The 18,260-nt window shown below is 45.8% G+C and overlaps 2 protein-coding genes and 2 pseudogenes across 2 annotated transcripts; all 4 read left to right on the top strand.

Moving 5' to 3' along the window:
* Positions 1–1,917: 1,917 nt before the first annotated feature.
* Positions 1,918–5,474, top strand: LOC123039513 (cyclin-B1-1-like; annotated as a pseudogene).
* Positions 5,457–8,625, top strand: LOC123039511 (cyclin-B1-1-like). Its single transcript, XM_044462650.1, has 5 exons — positions 5,457–5,481; positions 7,652–7,743; positions 7,838–8,086; positions 8,171–8,344; positions 8,443–8,625. The coding sequence occupies exons 1-5, from the start codon at positions 5,457–5,459 to the stop codon at positions 8,623–8,625; spliced, it is 723 nt and encodes a 240-aa protein (XP_044318585.1).
* A 1,928-nt stretch (positions 8,626–10,553) lies between these two features.
* LOC123039510 (cyclin-B1-1-like) lies at positions 10,554–14,114 on the top strand (annotated as a pseudogene).
* Positions 14,093–17,453, top strand: LOC123039509 (cyclin-B1-1-like). Its single transcript, XM_044462649.1, has 6 exons — positions 14,093–14,117; positions 16,343–16,434; positions 16,505–16,720; positions 16,869–17,042; positions 17,141–17,319; positions 17,432–17,453. The coding sequence occupies exons 1-6, from the start codon at positions 14,093–14,095 to the stop codon at positions 17,451–17,453; spliced, it is 708 nt and encodes a 235-aa protein (XP_044318584.1).
* The last annotated feature ends 807 nt before the right edge of the window (positions 17,454–18,260 follow it).

The following is an 18,260-nucleotide window of genomic DNA, read 5'->3' as shown; positions in this document are numbered from 1 at the left end:
AATGACTTTACACAAGTGTCCTCGGCTATGTCAAAAACCTAGGTAACAATACGTTGCCTTCATTCAGAATTGACACTCACTAAATTTGAATGTTCAGGCGCAAGGTGCTCAACATATGATGTAACCGAGTCATAGCAGTAGGATAGATGTACTATTTGTTTTACTTCTTTGTCTTTGTTTGGATGTTTTCTTATCATTGCAGTAGGATAAATGTACTATTATGAGAGCGTTTATTAAACTTTCCAGAGGAAAAATTTAGGATTCTTATTAAATAAATTAGAAAGATTTTTATTTCAATAGGTTGAGGGTAACGGTAGAGTTTGTGAACAACACGATTTATCAACTTAAAGAGGCATATGTTTAACCATGTGAATTTATTTATTTTTGTGAATGGTTTAAACAATTAATTAAATGTTATGATCTTGCACCTCGATGTGTGAAGGGTTAGCCTACTAGATCGAGGACAAGGTGAAAACAAGGTGTTAGTATGCTTGTGTTTTTAAATCAACAAAATATGAAAAACAAGATGAAGGGTGCCTTAAATAGGGTATGCAATATATATTTTTTTGTTGGTTGAATATAAATAATCACACAAGACCATGTTTCGCATATCACTGAATCGAATCTTATGGTGTGATCTTACGGATGCCTAATAGATTAAGGATAACAACAGTTGATTGTAAAGATGTGGCAATACAATAAGTTGCTATGGATTCATGAACTGCTGATAAAAGAGGCAATCTAGAACTCACGGCTGATAAGAATGGCACTTGTGAAGCTCACAAGAGGCCGACTAGACTTTTTTCTATGGGATCACAACACTTCTTCAACCTGGAAGCTCACAATCTGGTTGTATGATCATTGCTATGCGTTGTCTACAAAATCCTGATACCTTCCATTCCTACGTGTAATTAGAACCCAAACGAGTATGTGAGCATTGTGTTCAGGTGGGAAGTAGAGTCCCTTGATGTTGGATCACCAGTAGAAGGAAGAAGTAGGTATTTATAGGTGGCAATGTACTGTACATCTTTCATCATAGAAGTACGGTATATAGTGTGAAAAGGTAGGTGGGCAGGAATGCGGCTCTCTAGCCGAAATAAAGTAAACCAAGCTACCCAATACTATTTTTTGGTGCTACAGAGAATCATCACCCATTCACGTAAGGACAACGCTAGGCGCCGGCCAGCCGGTCCAATTTTTGGCCGGCTGCGTGCTACCTGTCCGATTTGCCCAATTATAGCTGTGCGATTTCTTCTTCCTCATGACATACATCTCTTTCGCGCGAGTCCACAGAATAAACGGAGAATAGGAGCCCCTCCCGCTTGAGAGCGTCACCGCCGCCCACCCCTGCTTGGACCACCGACGGCGCCGACACTGCTCATCCCGCCTCGCCGTCGTTGGTTGCAGCGTGGTGCATCCTCCGGTCGCAGATCCTCGAGCTCATGGTCGCAGCACCAGCACACTCCATCCCCACCATGTGTTGTTGCAGCTCCCACCGGCGACGGTCGCAACTCCGGTGGAGTCGTGGTGCCGCAATCCAGCTTGTAGCAACGTTGGGCGCCGTTTCCAGCATTATCGCGTCGAGGTTGAAGCATTCTGTCGCTTAGTTCCAGCAAACAATTGTGGGCGTTCCAACATTTCGGCCGGTTGGTTCAGCACTGCCGCGCTGGGGTTGCAACACTCCTGTATGCTAGTTCCAGCAAATGTTAGCCACCATTCCAACAAATGTTGTTGTTGCCATTCCAGCAAATGTTGTCGTTGTCATTCCAACATTGTCATTGGTAGGTCATAGCAACTGTAAGCCATGGCCCCGACATTCACCGACGCCGGTTCCAGCACATGGTGAACACAGGCGCAACATCATGTAGAAGCCCCCGTTCCCGCATGTGCTGACCATTGTCCTGGTATTTGTCGACAATGGTTCCAGCACGTGGTGACCATAGTCCTAGCATTTGCCAATGGCAGTTCCAGCACGTGGTGAGCACGGTCCCATCATTTGCCAATGTTGGTTCTAGCACAAGCTGGCTGCGGTTGCGACATCTATCGATGTTTGTCCTAGCAGGTTGCCGGTGGTTCGATTGCAGTAGCACCGAGCTTGATTTGCGTCCGTGGGGTTGCGGTGGTTGTTGGCAATGGAGTCAGGGTAGCTTGCTTGGAAAGAAGTGATGACAATGACGACTTGTAGGCAACCTTGATGGCGATCCTTTTGCAGCGGTGTACATGCATGGGTCCTATGGGGGACACAAGAGCTCCTGCATGCTCCACTCCCTATTTGAATATTGAATTCAAAAAATAACAGGTTTTTTTATTAAAAAAACTAGAATTTTTGGATATCAACCCTGCCCATGTTTAGTTTCGTTAAGAGATGGCATATGTTGTATCCGTGGCAAAGAAAATATAGTCCGACCTACCATCCATCCAGACAGTTTTCTCTATACATAGATTTTTTGACTTTTTTACTAAGAATGCAACAGGCGTCATTTCTTCACGAAATTTCACAGGACTGATATCCAAAAATTTCAGGTATCTTTGAATTTTCCTAATTTTTTATTTAATATTTATATAGGGGGTGAAGCACCCGAGAGCGCCAAATCTTCAACCAGCCTATGTGTTGCTAGTTCGGCCAGAATGCATTTTCTTGCGGGAGCATTATAACGATTTTTAATGTCACCCACAAGAAAAAAGTTTTTAGAGCATTGTGCCCTAAGTCTCCCGACTTGTTAAAGTAATAATGGAAGTCAACCGTGCAACTATATCTTTTTTTCTTTTTTTTAACATCAGTACAGACGCAAGCGCTCATACATACATGCATACACTCACCCCTATGAACGCACACACGCACATCCTACCCATATGAGCACCTCCGAGAGACTAAGCCGGCATGCCATCTTGAAATTTACAAAATCACGTAGGCGCCTCGTCATCGACGGGAACGTCTCCTCCCACTGAAAGCGCATCGCCGAAAATCCTAAAATAAATACAGAAATAATGCGAGCACCAGGACTTAACCTTGGTGAGCCGGGGACACCACTGTCCTTCTAACCATCCAACCACAGATGAGTTTGCATCATGCAACTATATCTAGATCGTGATATATTACGAATATGAAATCCATCTAAAAAAAGAATATGAAATCAAATTCAGTGGGGAAAAAAATCGTTTCCACGGCAAAGCCGGTGAAAATTGCTATATGTGGAACATTCATACGAAGAATTTACCCTTTATCAACTGACGGTCAAAGTTGGAGCATTAACATGGCCTCGTGCTAATCGGAACGTCGCTTTCCTGAGGAATCCGGCTCCGACAGACCTACGGCGAGGAGAGCTCATGTAAGACTCCGTCTGTCCGTCATCGAGATCAGCCCCGCCTCCTACGTGAGCGCGAGCCAAGGAGTCGGAGGACAGCGTACTTGAAGTCTTAACCTGGCCTCGTGCTAATCGGAACGACGTCGCTTTGCTGCGGCGGAACCCGGCCGCGAGAGACCTGCGGCGAGGAGAGCTTGTGCGAAGGCTGTCTGCCCCTCCTCCCCCTAAGCACGTCATCCACTCCGGCGCGAGCGCGAGGCAGCAGTCGGAGGGCAGCGTCAGCTCCGGCGCCCGGAAGTATACGCGAGGAAGAAGAAGGCGATCAACACCCCCGCCCGCCTATATGCCCTCATCACGCTCTAAGGTTCGTTATCTGTCACAAAACACTTCGTTTCGACGGCTTCTTACATCCCAGTACCATAAACCTTCATCTAATTCTGCTTCTGCTGGGCACAAATTAAGCTTTGCTTGGGATATGCTTTGAACTGTTGTTTCCTTCGTTTCTGATAGCTGTGTCTCCTCTCCGCTAACTCCTCTCTTTCTGGGTTTGTTTAGGAACCATGGGTGGTTTGACCTAAACAGCTCTAGGAGAGAGTTTTCCCTTATGTATTAAAATTTCTATAGTATTTATTTTCTGTAAGCTTTGTTATAAACAAGTCATTAGGTTTCATTAATCTCCTTTTCAAAAACAATGTATCATAAACCTGTGCAATGAGTCTGATCCACCGTTGCGTTGCCAGTTTGCGGCTGGAACAACCAACGAACGCCTACAAGGGATTCAAGACATCGATGAGCTACACGTCGACGATCAGCTACGCGTCGTGGATTACATAGAGGATATCTACAAGTTCTACAAAGTTGCCGAGGTAACGCATAATTAACTCTTACATAGCGTGTGCAAAAACCTTGTGATATCTTTGATTGTCTCTGAACCTGAAGTCGATGTTTCCTGCCCGTTGCAGAATGAGTGCCGCCCCTGCGACTACATGGACTCCCAGGTGGACATCGACTCCAGGAAGCGGGGCGCCCTCGTCGACTGGATAATAAAAGTGCATGAAAAGCTTGAGCTCATGCCGGAGACCCTCTACCTCACGGTGTACATCATCGACCGGTACCTCTCGATGCATAAGCCCGTGCTTCGAAGTGAGCTGCAGATGGTATGCGCCTCGGCCCTGCTGATCGCCTGCAAGTATGAGGAGGAGGACGCCTGGGATCCAGAGGTAGTAGACTGAACGAAAGCCTCTCCCCTTCTCTTTGCTGCGTATGAGTTCGCGTTCTGATTGTTCATTGTACACCAGGGAGCAGATACTGGGGACGGAGATGGCCATTCTGAACACGCTTGAATGGAACCTGTCAGTTCCTACACATTACGTGTTCCTCTCGCGCTTTGCCAGGGCCGCCGCGTCCTCCTCACAGCTGAAGAACAACGAGGAGGTAAAGAATACATATACGCCACCATATGTAAATTCAGATGCATTTTGCGCCATAAAGCGGCGAGTTTGTGTGCTGAAGTTTCTCTCTATGTATGGATGCAGATGGAGAATATGGTGTTCTTTTTTGCTGAACTGGCGCTGCTGCAATACGCGCTGGTGCCGTCCAAGCCCTCCATGGTTGCTGCTGCTGCTGTCTATGCAGCCAGGCTCACACTCAAGAAGACGCCTCTATGGACTGAGACTCTCAAGCACCATACTGGCTTTACCGAGTCACAGCTAATGTAAGCATGCACTTGTAGCTTGAATAATCCTCGTGGGTTTCAGGGGTGCTGACATTTTTCTCTGATGGTTTCAGTGATAGTGTAATGATCCTGGTGAGCGCACACTCGGCTGCTCCCCAGAGCAAGTTGAAGGTGGTGTACGAGAAGTATTCCAGCGAAAAGTTGGGAGGAGTGGCCCTGCGCCCACCTGCAATCGACTTCTACAAATAATTGGCGATTTCGTTGACAGTCCTTGCCATTTGTGTGATAAAATGCACCTTGATAAGCCACAGGGAGGAAGCGATCGATAGCGGACTTCGTCACCAAAGCGAAGTAGCTGCTGCATCCACTACCTAGGCTAGACTACCACAAATATATATTATCCATGGTAGTTGTCAAGGCTTACGATCCTGATAATTATTTTTCAAGGTTGTAACTAAGCTTTGTGATACGCATGCATGGACATGCAACTTCAGAGGCTGGGTGTGTACTTATTGTGTTCGTATCCCTTGATGGTTCATTTCGAGTTAATAAATTTCACTGTTTGTTGAAAAAAGCAAATTCAGCCTACGCCTAACATATCTCATGTTGGAATTCTGCACATTTCTTCTCGGAAAGGGTTTGTGAGGCTACTCCCATTTTCTGAGTTAATTCCATAGCATGTTATCTAGAAAGTATTTTGGTTCAGCTTCAAGTGCGACTCAATATCATCTACTCTCTTTGTTCCAAATAATTGATGTTCTAGATTTGTCCTAAGTTAAATTTGCTTAAGTTTGACCATCTTTATAGAAAATGCGTTAAGATCTACAACACAAAATACACATAGTACGTCGTCAGCGAAGTGCTCTCCGAGATCAAGGCTCGATACCCACAAATTTAGAACATAATCTATGGTGTGCTCATGACATCTCGCAAGCTGGTACACTACTTTCACCAGCACCCGATCCAAGTGGTCATGTCCTTCTCGCTGGCCAAAGTTATCACCAATCGAGACGCCACGGGAAAGATCACGAAATGGGCAATTTAGCTCATGGCTTTCGGGCTGGTCTAAACCCTCCGCACCACCATAAAATCGCAGCAGGACCAACGGCGCAGCTGTCCTCGCTAGCCACCGAACGCAATTCAAAAACGTTGACGCCATGCTCCCTCTCAACATCACACCAAACGCCACATTTTTTTAAAAGGAAGATAAACCCCGGCCTATGCATCAAGCGATGCATACACCAAACGTCACATGGGCAACACTAACCCTAGACCAACTATGTACATGAGCTTCCCAAGCACCTCTCCCATCTCGACTTCGGCGACACTGTCAAAGCGGATAAGGTGTTGGGCCGGGCACGATACCTATGAGGCAACTCTCAGCGTTGGATCTCTCTCTCTCTCTCTCTCTCTCTCGCCCCCTCTCTTCCTCTCTCTCTCTCTCTCTCTCTCTGGATCAGGTGTTGGGCCGGGCACGATACCTATGAGGCAACTCTCAGCGTTGGCTCTCTCTCTCTCTCTTCCGCCCCCCCCCTCTCTCCCTCTCTCCCTCTCTCTCTCTCCCTCCCCCTCCCCCTCTCTCCCCCTCCCTCTCCCTCCCCCTCTCTCGTTCGTATAGCTATTGGTGCTCTCTCTCTCTCTCTCTCTCTCTCTCTCTCTCTCTCGTTCGTATAGCTATTGGTGTTTCCCCATAACATTGCACAGTAAGGAAAGTATATACATATAAAAGAATAATTCGGCATGAGGGTGGTAAATTAATGACGTCAATCGTGTGCAACTATATCTAGATCTTTTTCTTTTTTATATAAACGGGACTATATCCAGATCTTGATACATTGTGAACTAAAAAGAGAATCCACTAAAATATTTCCTTATTACCGTAACAAAGTCGGTAAAATTTGCTATAGGTGGAACATTCATAGGGACGATTTTACCCTTTATCAATGGACGGTCAAGTGAAAATATCTCCTTACCTATACCATAACAGAAGCCGGTAAAATTTGCTAATCGGAACGTGGCTTTGCTGCGGAATCCCCGCTGCAACTAACCCCCGGCGAGGAGGGCTCATGCTAAGCCACTCTACCCCTCCTCTCCCCGAACACGCCATTGAGATCAGCCCCGACTCCGGCGTGAGCGCGAGGCAGCTGTCCTAGGGCAGCGTCAGTTTCGTCCCAAGTACTCGAGAAAGAAGGTGATCAACACCCTCGCTCACCCCTCATACCTCTTTGCCTGCGATGCTTTGGCGTTAGGATGCCCCATACCTCTTTGTGAACTGTTGCCCCCATTCTGTCTCTCTCTCTCTCTTTCTGCGTTTGTTGAGGCACCCTGGGTGCTTATGACCTAAATTACACCGGGGAGAGTCCTTTTACTAGTCTTTATTACTTTTCTGTAAGCTCTGTTAAACAAGACATCGGTTTATATTATCAACAAAATAAGATAGTACTCCCTCCGTTCCTAAATATAAGTCTTTCTAGAGATTTCACTATGGACTACATACGGATGTATATAGACGTAGTTTAGAGTGTAGATTCACTTATTTTGCTCCGTATGTAGTCCATATTGATATCTTTAGAAAGACTTATATTTAGGATCGGAGGGAGTATCATTTAGAGTACCTGTGCAATGAGCCTGATCCACCATTACATTGCCAGTTTCCGACTGCGATAACAAGTGATTCAAGACATCGATAAGGTTGGCGGCGACAATCAGCTAACCTTCATGGATTACGTTAATGATCTGTACAAGTTCTATAAAGTTGCCGAGGTAACTGCAGAGGGAGTACTTCTTAGGTGGTGTGTGCAAAAACCTTGTGATCTGTTGCTTGTCTCTGAAGGTGATCTTTCCTGTCCCGTCGCAGAATGAGCGTCGCCCCCGCGACTACATTCACTCCCAGGTGCATCTCAGCTCCAAGATGCAGGCCATCCTCGTCGACTGGATAATAGAAGTGCATGACGAGTTTGATCTCATGCCGGAGACCCTCTACCTTACGGCGTACATCATCGACCGGTATCTCACGAAGCAGCTCGTGCTTCGGAGGGAGCTTCAGCTGGTAGGCGTGTCAGCCCTGCTGATTGCTTGCAAGTACGAGGAGATGATGTTTCCACAGGTACACTGGAAGTTTCTCCCACCCCTTTGCTTTTCCACTTTGCAGTATATCCAGTCCATGTTCTGATTGGTTGTACACCTGCAGGTGAGGGATTTGGTCTCGATAACAGACAATGCCTACTCCAGGAAGCAGATACTGAGGATGGAGAAAGCCATTCTCAATCGGCTTGGATGGAACCTGACAGTTCCTACACCTTATGTGTTCCTTGCGCGCTTTGCCATGGCTGCGTCTTACTTCAATTTGAAGAACTATGGGGAGGTAAAGAATACAATGTACCATATGTAAATTCAGATGTATTTGCACTGTAAAGGAAAGAGTTTGCGTACCGAAGTTTCTCTCTCTCTCGATGGATGCAGATGATGAACATGGTGTCCTTTTTTGCTGAACTGGCACTGATGCAATATGCGCTGGTGCCGTCCAAGCCCTCCATGGTTGCTGTTGCTGCTGTCTATGCAGCCAGACTCACACTCAAGAAGACCGATTCATGGACTCGCACTCTCAAACACTATACTGGCTTTACTGAATCACAGCTAATGTAAGAAGGCACAACAATGACTTTACACAAGTGTCCTCGGCTATGTCAAAAACCTAGGTAACAATACGTTGCCTTCATTCAGAATTGACACTCACTAAATTTGAATGTTCAGGCGCAAGGTGCTCAACATATGATGTAACCGAGTCATAGCAGTAGGATAGATGTACTATTTGTTTTACTTCTTTGTCTTTGTTTGGATGTTTTCTTATCATTGCAGTAGGATAAATGTACTATTATGAGAGCGTTTATTAAACTTTCCAGAGGAAAAATTTAGGATTCTTATTAAATAAATTAGAAAGATTTTTATTTCAATAGGTTGAGGGTAACGGTAGAGTTTGTGAACAACACGATTTATCAACTTAAAGAGGCATATGTTTAACCATGTGAATTTATTTATTTTTGTGAATGGTTTAAACAATTAATTAAATGTTATGATCTTGCACCTCGATGTGTGAAGGGTTAGCCTACTAGATCGAGGACAAGGTGAAAACAAGGTGTTAGTATGCTTGTGTTTTTAAATCAACAAAATATGAAAAACAAGATGAAGGGTGCCTTAAATAGGGTATGCAATATATATTTTTTTGTTGGTTGAATATAAATAATCACACAAGACCATGTTTCGCATATCACTGAATCGAATCTTATGGTGTGATCTTACGGATGCCTAATAGATTAAGGATAACAACAGTTGATTGTAAAGATGTGGCAATACAATAAGTTGCTATGGATTCATGAACTGCTGATAAAAGAGGCAATCTAGAACTCACGGCTGATAAGAATGGCACTTGTGAAGCTCACAAGAGGCCGACTAGACTTTTTTCTATGGGATCACAACACTTCTTCAACCTGGAAGCTCACAATCTGGTTGTATGATCATTGCTATGCGTTGTCTACAAAATCCTGATACCTTCCATTCCTACGTGTAATTAGAACCCAAACGAGTATGTGAGCATTGTGTTCAGGTGGGAAGTAGAGTCCCTTGATGTTGGATCACCAGTAGAAGGAAGAAGTAGGTATTTATAGGTGGCAATGTACTGTACATCTTTCATCATAGAAGTACGGTATATAGTGTGAAAAGGTAGGTGGGCAGGAATGCGGCTCTCTAGCCGAAATAAAGTAAACCAAGCTACCCAATACTATTTTTTGGTGCTACAGAGAATCATCACCCATTCACGTAAGGACAACGCTAGGCGCCGGCCAGCCGGTCCAATTTTTGGCCGGCTGCGTGCTACCTGTCCGATTTGCCCAATTATAGCTGTGCGATTTCTTCTTCCTCATGACATACATCTCTTTCGCGCGAGTCCACAGAATAAACGGAGAATAGGAGCCCCTCCCGCTTGAGAGCGTCACCGCCGCCCACCCCTGCTTGGACCACCGACGGCGCCGACACTGCTCATCCCGCCTCGCCGTCGTTGGTTGCAGCGTGGTGCATCCTCCGGTCGCAGATCCTCGAGCTCATGGTCGCAGCACCAGCACACTCCATCCCCACCATGTGTTGTTGCAGCTCCCACCGGCGACGGTCGCAACTCCGGTGGAGTCGTGGTGCCGCAATCCAGCTTGTAGCAACGTTGGGCGCCGTTTCCAGCATTATCGCGTCGAGGTTGAAGCATTCTGTCGCTTAGTTCCAGCAAACAATTGTGGGCGTTCCAACATTTCGGCCGGTTGGTTCAGCACTGCCGCGCTGGGGTTGCAACACTCCTGTATGCTAGTTCCAGCAAATGTTAGCCACCATTCCAACAAATGTTGTTGTTGCCATTCCAGCAAATGTTGTCGTTGTCATTCCAACATTGTCATTGGTAGGTCATAGCAACTGTAAGCCATGGCCCCGACATTCACCGACGCCGGTTCCAGCACATGGTGAACACAGGCGCAACATCATGTAGAAGCCCCCGTTCCCGCATGTGCTGACCATTGTCCTGGTATTTGTCGACAATGGTTCCAGCACGTGGTGACCATAGTCCTAGCATTTGCCAATGGCAGTTCCAGCACGTGGTGAGCACGGTCCCATCATTTGCCAATGTTGGTTCTAGCACAAGCTGGCTGCGGTTGCGACATCTATCGATGTTTGTCCTAGCAGGTTGCCGGTGGTTCGATTGCAGTAGCACCGAGCTTGATTTGCGTCCGTGGGGTTGCGGTGGTTGTTGGCAATGGAGTCAGGGTAGCTTGCTTGGAAAGAAGTGATGACAATGACGACTTGTAGGCAACCTTGATGGCGATCCTTTTGCAGCGGTGTACATGCATGGGTCCTATGGGGGACACAAGAGCTCCTGCATGCTCCACTCCCTATTTGAATATTGAATTCAAAAAATAACAGGTTTTTTTATTAAAAAAACTAGAATTTTTGGATATCAACCCTGCCCATGTTTAGTTTCGTTAAGAGATGGCATATGTTGTATCCGTGGCAAAGAAAATATAGTCCGACCTACCATCCATCCAGACAGTTTTCTCTATACATAGATTTTTTGACTTTTTTACTAAGAATGCAACAGGCGTCATTTCTTCACGAAATTTCACAGGACTGATATCCAAAAATTTCAGGTATCTTTGAATTTTCCTAATTTTTTATTTAATATTTATATAGGGGGTGAAGCACCCGAGAGCGCCAAATCTTCAACCAGCCTATGTGTTGCTAGTTCGGCCAGAATGCATTTTCTTGCGGGAGCATTATAACGATTTTTAATGTCACCCACAAGAAAAAAGTTTTTAGAGCATTGTGCCCTAAGTCTCCCGACTTGTTAAAGTAATAATGGAAGTCAACCGTGCAACTATATCTTTTTTTCTTTTTTTTAACATCAGTACAGACGCAAGCGCTCATACATACATGCATACACTCACCCCTATGAACGCACACACGCACATCCTACCCATATGAGCACCTCCGAGAGACTAAGCCGGCATGCCATCTTGAAATTTACAAAATCACGTAGGCGCCTCGTCATCGACGGGAACGTCTCCTCCCACTGAAAGCGCATCGCCGAAAATCCTAAAATAAATACAGAAATAATGCGAGCACCAGGACTTAACCTTGGTGAGCCGGGGACACCACTGTCCTTCTAACCATCCAACCACAGATGAGTTTGCATCATGCAACTATATCTAGATCGTGATATATTACGAATATGAAATCCATCTAAAAAAAGAATATGAAATCAAATTCAGTGGGGAAAAAAATCGTTTCCACGGCAAAGCCGGTGAAAATTGCTATATGTGGAACATTCATACGAAGAATTTACCCTTTATCAACTGACGGTCAAAGTTGGAGCATTAACATGGCCTCGTGCTAATCGGAACGTCGCTTTCCTGAGGAATCCGGCTCCGACAGACCTACGGCGAGGAGAGCTCATGTAAGACTCCGTCTGTCCGTCATCGAGATCAGCCCCGCCTCCTACGTGAGCGCGAGCCAAGGAGTCGGAGGACAGCGTACTTGAAGTCTTAACCTGGCCTCGTGCTAATCGGAACGACGTCGCTTTGCTGCGGCGGAACCCGGCCGCGAGAGACCTGCGGCGAGGAGAGCTTGTGCGAAGGCTGTCTGCCCCTCCTCCCCCTAAGCACGTCATCCACTCCGGCGCGAGCGCGAGGCAGCAGTCGGAGGGCAGCGTCAGCTCCGGCGCCCGGAAGTATACGCGAGGAAGAAGAAGGCGATCAACACCCCCGCCCGCCTATATGCCCTCATCACGCTCTAAGGTTCGTTATCTGTCACAAAACACTTCGTTTCGACGGCTTCTTACATCCCAGTACCATAAACCTTCATCTAATTCTGCTTCTGCTGGGCACAAATTAAGCTTTGCTTGGGATATGCTTTGAACTGTTGTTTCCTTCGTTTCTGATAGCTGTGTCTCCTCTCCGCTAACTCCTCTCTTTCTGGGTTTGTTTAGGAACCATGGGTGGTTTGACCTAAACAGCTCTAGGAGAGAGTTTTCCCTTATGTATTAAAATTTCTATAGTATTTATTTTCTGTAAGCTTTGTTATAAACAAGTCATTAGGTTTCATTAATCTCCTTTTCAAAAACAATGTATCATAAACCTGTGCAATGAGTCTGATCCACCGTTGCGTTGCCAGTTTGCGGCTGGAACAACCAACGAACGCCTACAAGGGATTCAAGACATCGATGAGCTACACGTCGACGATCAGCTACGCGTCGTGGATTACATAGAGGATATCTACAAGTTCTACAAAGTTGCCGAGGTAACGCATAATTAACTCTTACATAGCGTGTGCAAAAACCTTGTGATATCTTTGATTGTCTCTGAACCTGAAGTCGATGTTTCCTGCCCGTTGCAGAATGAGTGCCGCCCCTGCGACTACATGGACTCCCAGGTGGACATCGACTCCAGGAAGCGGGGCGCCCTCGTCGACTGGATAATAAAAGTGCATGAAAAGCTTGAGCTCATGCCGGAGACCCTCTACCTCACGGTGTACATCATCGACCGGTACCTCTCGATGCATAAGCCCGTGCTTCGAAGTGAGCTGCAGATGGTATGCGCCTCGGCCCTGCTGATCGCCTGCAAGTATGAGGAGGAGGACGCCTGGGATCCAGAGGTAGTAGACTGAACGAAAGCCTCTCCCCTTCTCTTTGCTGCGTATGAGTTCGCGTTCTGATTGTTCATTGTACACCAGGGAGCAGATACTGGGGACGGAGATGGCCATTCTGAACACGCTTGAATGGAACCTGTCAGTTCCTACACATTACGTGTTCCTCTCGCGCTTTGCCAGGGCCGCCGCGTCCTCCTCACAGCTGAAGAACAACGAGGAGGTAAAGAATACATATACGCCACCATATGTAAATTCAGATGCATTTTGCGCCATAAAGCGGCGAGTTTGTGTGCTGAAGTTTCTCTCTATGTATGGATGCAGATGGAGAATATGGTGTTCTTTTTTGCTGAACTGGCGCTGCTGCAATACGCGCTGGTGCCGTCCAAGCCCTCCATGGTTGCTGCTGCTGCTGTCTATGCAGCCAGGCTCACACTCAAGAAGACGCCTCTATGGACTGAGACTCTCAAGCACCATACTGGCTTTACCGAGTCACAGCTAATGTAAGCATGCACTTGTAGCTTGAATAATCCTCGTGGGTTTCAGGGGTGCTGACATTTTTCTCTGATGGTTTCAGTGATAGTGTAATGATCCTGGTGAGCGCACACTCGGCTGCTCCCCAGAGCAAGTTGAAGGTGGTGTACGAGAAGTATTCCAGCGAAAAGTTGGGAGGAGTGGCCCTGCGCCCACCTGCAATCGACTTCTACAAATAATTGGCGATTTCGTTGACAGTCCTTGCCATTTGTGTGATAAAATGCACCTTGATAAGCCACAGGGAGGAAGCGATCGATAGCGGACTTCGTCACCAAAGCGAAGTAGCTGCTGCATCCACTACCTAGGCTAGACTACCACAAATATATATTATCCATGGTAGTTGTCAAGGCTTACGATCCTGATAATTATTTTTCAAGGTTGTAACTAAGCTTTGTGATACGCATGCATGGACATGCAACTTCAGAGGCTGGGTGTGTACTTATTGTGTTTGTATCCCTTGATGGTTCATTTCGAGTTAATAAATTTCACTGTTTGTTGAAAAAAAGCAAATTCAGCCTACGCCTAACATATCTCATGTCGGAATTCTGCACATTTCTTCTCGGAAAGGGTTTGTGAGGCTACTCCCATTTTCTGAGTTAATTCCATAGCATGTTATCTAGAAAGTATTTTGGTTCAGCTTCAAGTGCGACTCAATATCATCTACTCTCTTTGTTCCAAATAATTGATGTTCTAGATTTGTCCTAAGTTAAATTTGCTTAAGTTTGACCATCTTTATAGAAAATGCGTTAAGATCTACAACACAAAATACACATAGTACGTCGTCAGCGAAGTGCTCTCCGAGATCAAGGCTCGATACCCACAAATTTAGAACATAATCTATGGTGTGCTCATGACATCTCGCAAGCTGGTACACTACTTTCACCAGCACCCGATCCAAGTGGTCATGTCCTTCTCGCTGGCCAAAGTTATCACCAATCAAGACGCCACGGGAAAGATCACGAAATGGGCAATTTAGCTCATGGCTTTCGGGCTGGTCTAAACCCTCCGCACCACCATAAAATCGCAGCAGGACCAACGGCGCAGCTGTCCTCGCTAGCCACCGAACGCAATTCAAAAACGTTGACGCCATGCTCCCTCTCAACATCACACCAAACGCCACATTTTTTTAAAAGGAAGATAAACCCCGGCCTATGCATCAAGCGATGCATACACCAAACGTCACATGGGCAACACTAACCCTAGACCAACTATGTACATGAGCTTCCCAAGCACCTCTCCCATCTCGACTTCGGCGACACTGTCAAAGCGGATAAGGTGTTGGGCCGGGCACGATACCTATGAGGCAACTCTCAGCGTTGGATCTCTCTCTCTCTCTCTCTCTCTCTCTCTCTCTCTCTCGCCCCCTCTCTTCCTCTCTCTCTCTCTCTCTCTCTCTCTCTCTCTCTCTCTCTCTGGATCAGGTGTTGGGCCGGGCACGATACCTATGAGGCAACTCTCAGCGTTGGCTCTCTCTCTCTCTCTTCCGCCCCCCCCCTCTCTCCCTCTCTCCCTCTCTCTCTCTCCCTCCCCCTCCCCCTCTCTCCCCCTCCCTCTCCCTCCCCCTCTCTCGTTCGTATAGCTATTGGTGCTCTCTCTCTCTCTCTCTCTCTCTCTCTCTCTCTCTCTCTCTCTCTCTCTCCCTCTCTCTCGTTCGTATAGCTATTGGTGTTTCCCCATAACATTGCACAGTAAGGAAAGTATATACATATAAAAGAATAATTCGGCATGAGGGTGGTAAATTAATGACGTCAATCGTGTGCAACTATATCTAGATCTTTTTCTTTTTTATATAAACGGGACTATATCCAGATCTTGATACATTGTGAACTAAAAAGAGAATCCACTAAAATATTTCCTTATTACCGTAACAAAGTCGGTAAAATTTGCTATAGGTGGAACATTCATAGGGACGATTTTACCCTTTATCAATGGACGGTCAAGTGAAAATATCTCCTTACCTATACCATAACAGAAGCCGGTAAAATTTGCTAATCGGAACATGGCTTTGCTGCGGAATCCCCGCTGCAACTAACCCCCGGCGAGGAGGGCTCATGCTAAGCCACTCTACCCCTCCTCTCCCCGAACACGCCATTGAGATCAGCCCCGACTCCGGCGTGAGCGCGAGGCAGCTGTCCTAGGGCAGCGTCAGTTCCGTCCCAAGTACTCGAGAAAGAAGGTGATCAACACCCTCGCTCACCCCTCATACCTCTTTGCCTGCGATGCTTTGGCGTTAGGATGCCCCATACCTCTTTGTGAACTGTTGCCCCCATTCTGTCTCTCTCTCTCTCTTTCTGCGTTTGTTGAGGCACCCTGGGTGCTTATGACCTAAATTACACCGGGGAGAGTCCTTTTACTAGTCTTTATTACTTTTCTGTAAGCTCTGTTAAACAAGACATCGGTTTATATTATCAACAAAATAAGATAGTACTCCCTCCGTTCCTAAATATAAGTCTTTCTAAAGATTTCACTATGGACTACATACGGATGTATATAGACGTAGTTTAGAGTGTAGATTCACTCATTTTGCTCCGTATGTAGTCCATATTGATATCTTTAGAAAGACTTATATTTAGGATCGGAGGGAGTATCATTTAGAGTACCTGTGCAATGAGCCTGATCCACCATTACATTGCCAGTTCCCGACTGCGATAACAAGTGATTCAAGACATCGATAAGGTTGGCGGCGACAATCAGCTAACCTTCATGGATTACGTTAATGATCTGTACAAGTTCTATAAAGTTGCCGAGGTAACTGCAGAGGGAGTACTTCTTAGGTGGTGTGTGCAAAAACCTTGTGATCTGTTGCTTGTCTCTGAAGGTGATCTTTCCTGTCCCGTCGCAGAATGAGCGTCGCCCCCGCGACTACATTCACTCCCAGGTGCATCTCAGCTCCAAGATGCAGGCCATCCTCGTCGACTGGATAATAGAAGTGCATGACGAGTTTGATCTCATGCCGGAGACCCTCTACCTTACGGCGTACATCATCGACCGGTATCTCACGAAGCAGCTCGTGCTTCGGAGGGAGCTTCAGCTGGTAGGCGTGTCAGCCCTGCTGATTGCTTGCAAGTACGAGGAGGTGATGTTTCCACAGGTAGACTGGAAATTTCTCCCACCCCCTTTGCTTTTCCACTTTGCAGTATCTCGAGTCCATGTTCTGATTGGTTGTATATACACACCTGCAGGTGAGGGATTTGGTCTGTATAACAGACAATGCCTACTCCAGGAAGCAGATACTGAGGATGGAGAAAGCCATTCTCAATCGGCTTGGATGGAACCTGACAGTTCCTACACCTTATGTGTTCCTTGCGCGCTTTGCCATGGCTGCGTCTTACTTCAATTTGAAGAACTATGGGGAGGTAAAGAATACAATGTACCATATGTAAATTCAGATGTATTTGCACTGTAAAGGAAAGAGTTTGCGTACCGAAGTTTCTCTCTCTCTCGATGGATGCAGATGATGAACATGGTGTCCTTTTTTGCTGAACTGGCACTGATGCAATATGCGCTGGTGCCGTCCAAGCCCTCCATGGTTGCTGTTGCTGCTGTCTATGCAGCCAGACTCACACTCAAGAAGACCGATTCATGGACTCGCACTCTCAAACACTATACTGGCTTTACTGAATCACAGCTAATGTAAGAAGGCACAACAATGACTTTACACAAGTGTCCTCGGCTATGTCAAAAACCTAGGTAACAATACGTTGCCTTCATTCAGAATTGACACTCACTAAATTTGAATGTTCAGGCGCAAGGTGCTCAACATATGATGTAACCGAGTCATAGCAGTAGGATAGATGTACTATTTGTTTTACTTCTTTGTCTTTGTTTGGATGTTTTCTTATCATTGCAGTAGGATAAATGTACTATTATGAGAGCGTTTATTAAACTTTCCAGAGGAAAAATTTAGGATTCTTATTAAATAAATTAGAAAGATTTTTATTTCAATAGGTTGAGGGTAACGGTAGAGTTTGTGAACAACACGATTTATCAACTTAAAGAGGCATATGTTTAACCATGTGAATTTATTTATTTTTGTGAATGGTTTAAACAATTAATTAAATGTTATGATCTTGCACCTCGATGTGTGAAGGGTTAGCCTACTAGATCGAGGACAAGGTGAAAACAAGGTGTTAGTATGCTTGTGTTTTTAAATCAACAAAATATGAAAAACAAGATGAAGGGTGCCTTAAATAGGGTATGCAATATATATTTTTTTGTTGGTTGAATATAAATAATCACACAAGACCATGTTTCGCATATCACTGAATCGAATCTTATGGTGTGATCTTACGGATGCCTAATAGATTAAGGATAACAACAGTTGATTGTAAAGATGTGGCAATACAATAAGTTGCTATGGATTCATGAACTGCTGATAAAAGAGGCAATCTAGAACTCACGGCTGATAAGAATGGCACTTGTGAAGCTCACAAGAGGCCGACTAGACTTTTTTCTATGGGATCACAACACTTCTTCAACCTGGAAGCTCACAATCTGGTTGTATGATCATTGCTATGCGTTGTCTACAAAATCCTGATACCTTCCATTCCTACGTGTAATTAGAACCCAAACGA

The sequence above is a fragment of the Triticum aestivum genome, chromosome 2B (assembly GCF_018294505.1).
Source record: "Triticum aestivum cultivar Chinese Spring chromosome 2B, IWGSC CS RefSeq v2.1, whole genome shotgun sequence".
Taxonomy (NCBI): Eukaryota; Viridiplantae; Streptophyta; class Magnoliopsida; order Poales; family Poaceae; genus Triticum; species Triticum aestivum.
This window is presented reverse-complemented; position numbering and strand designations above follow the sequence as displayed.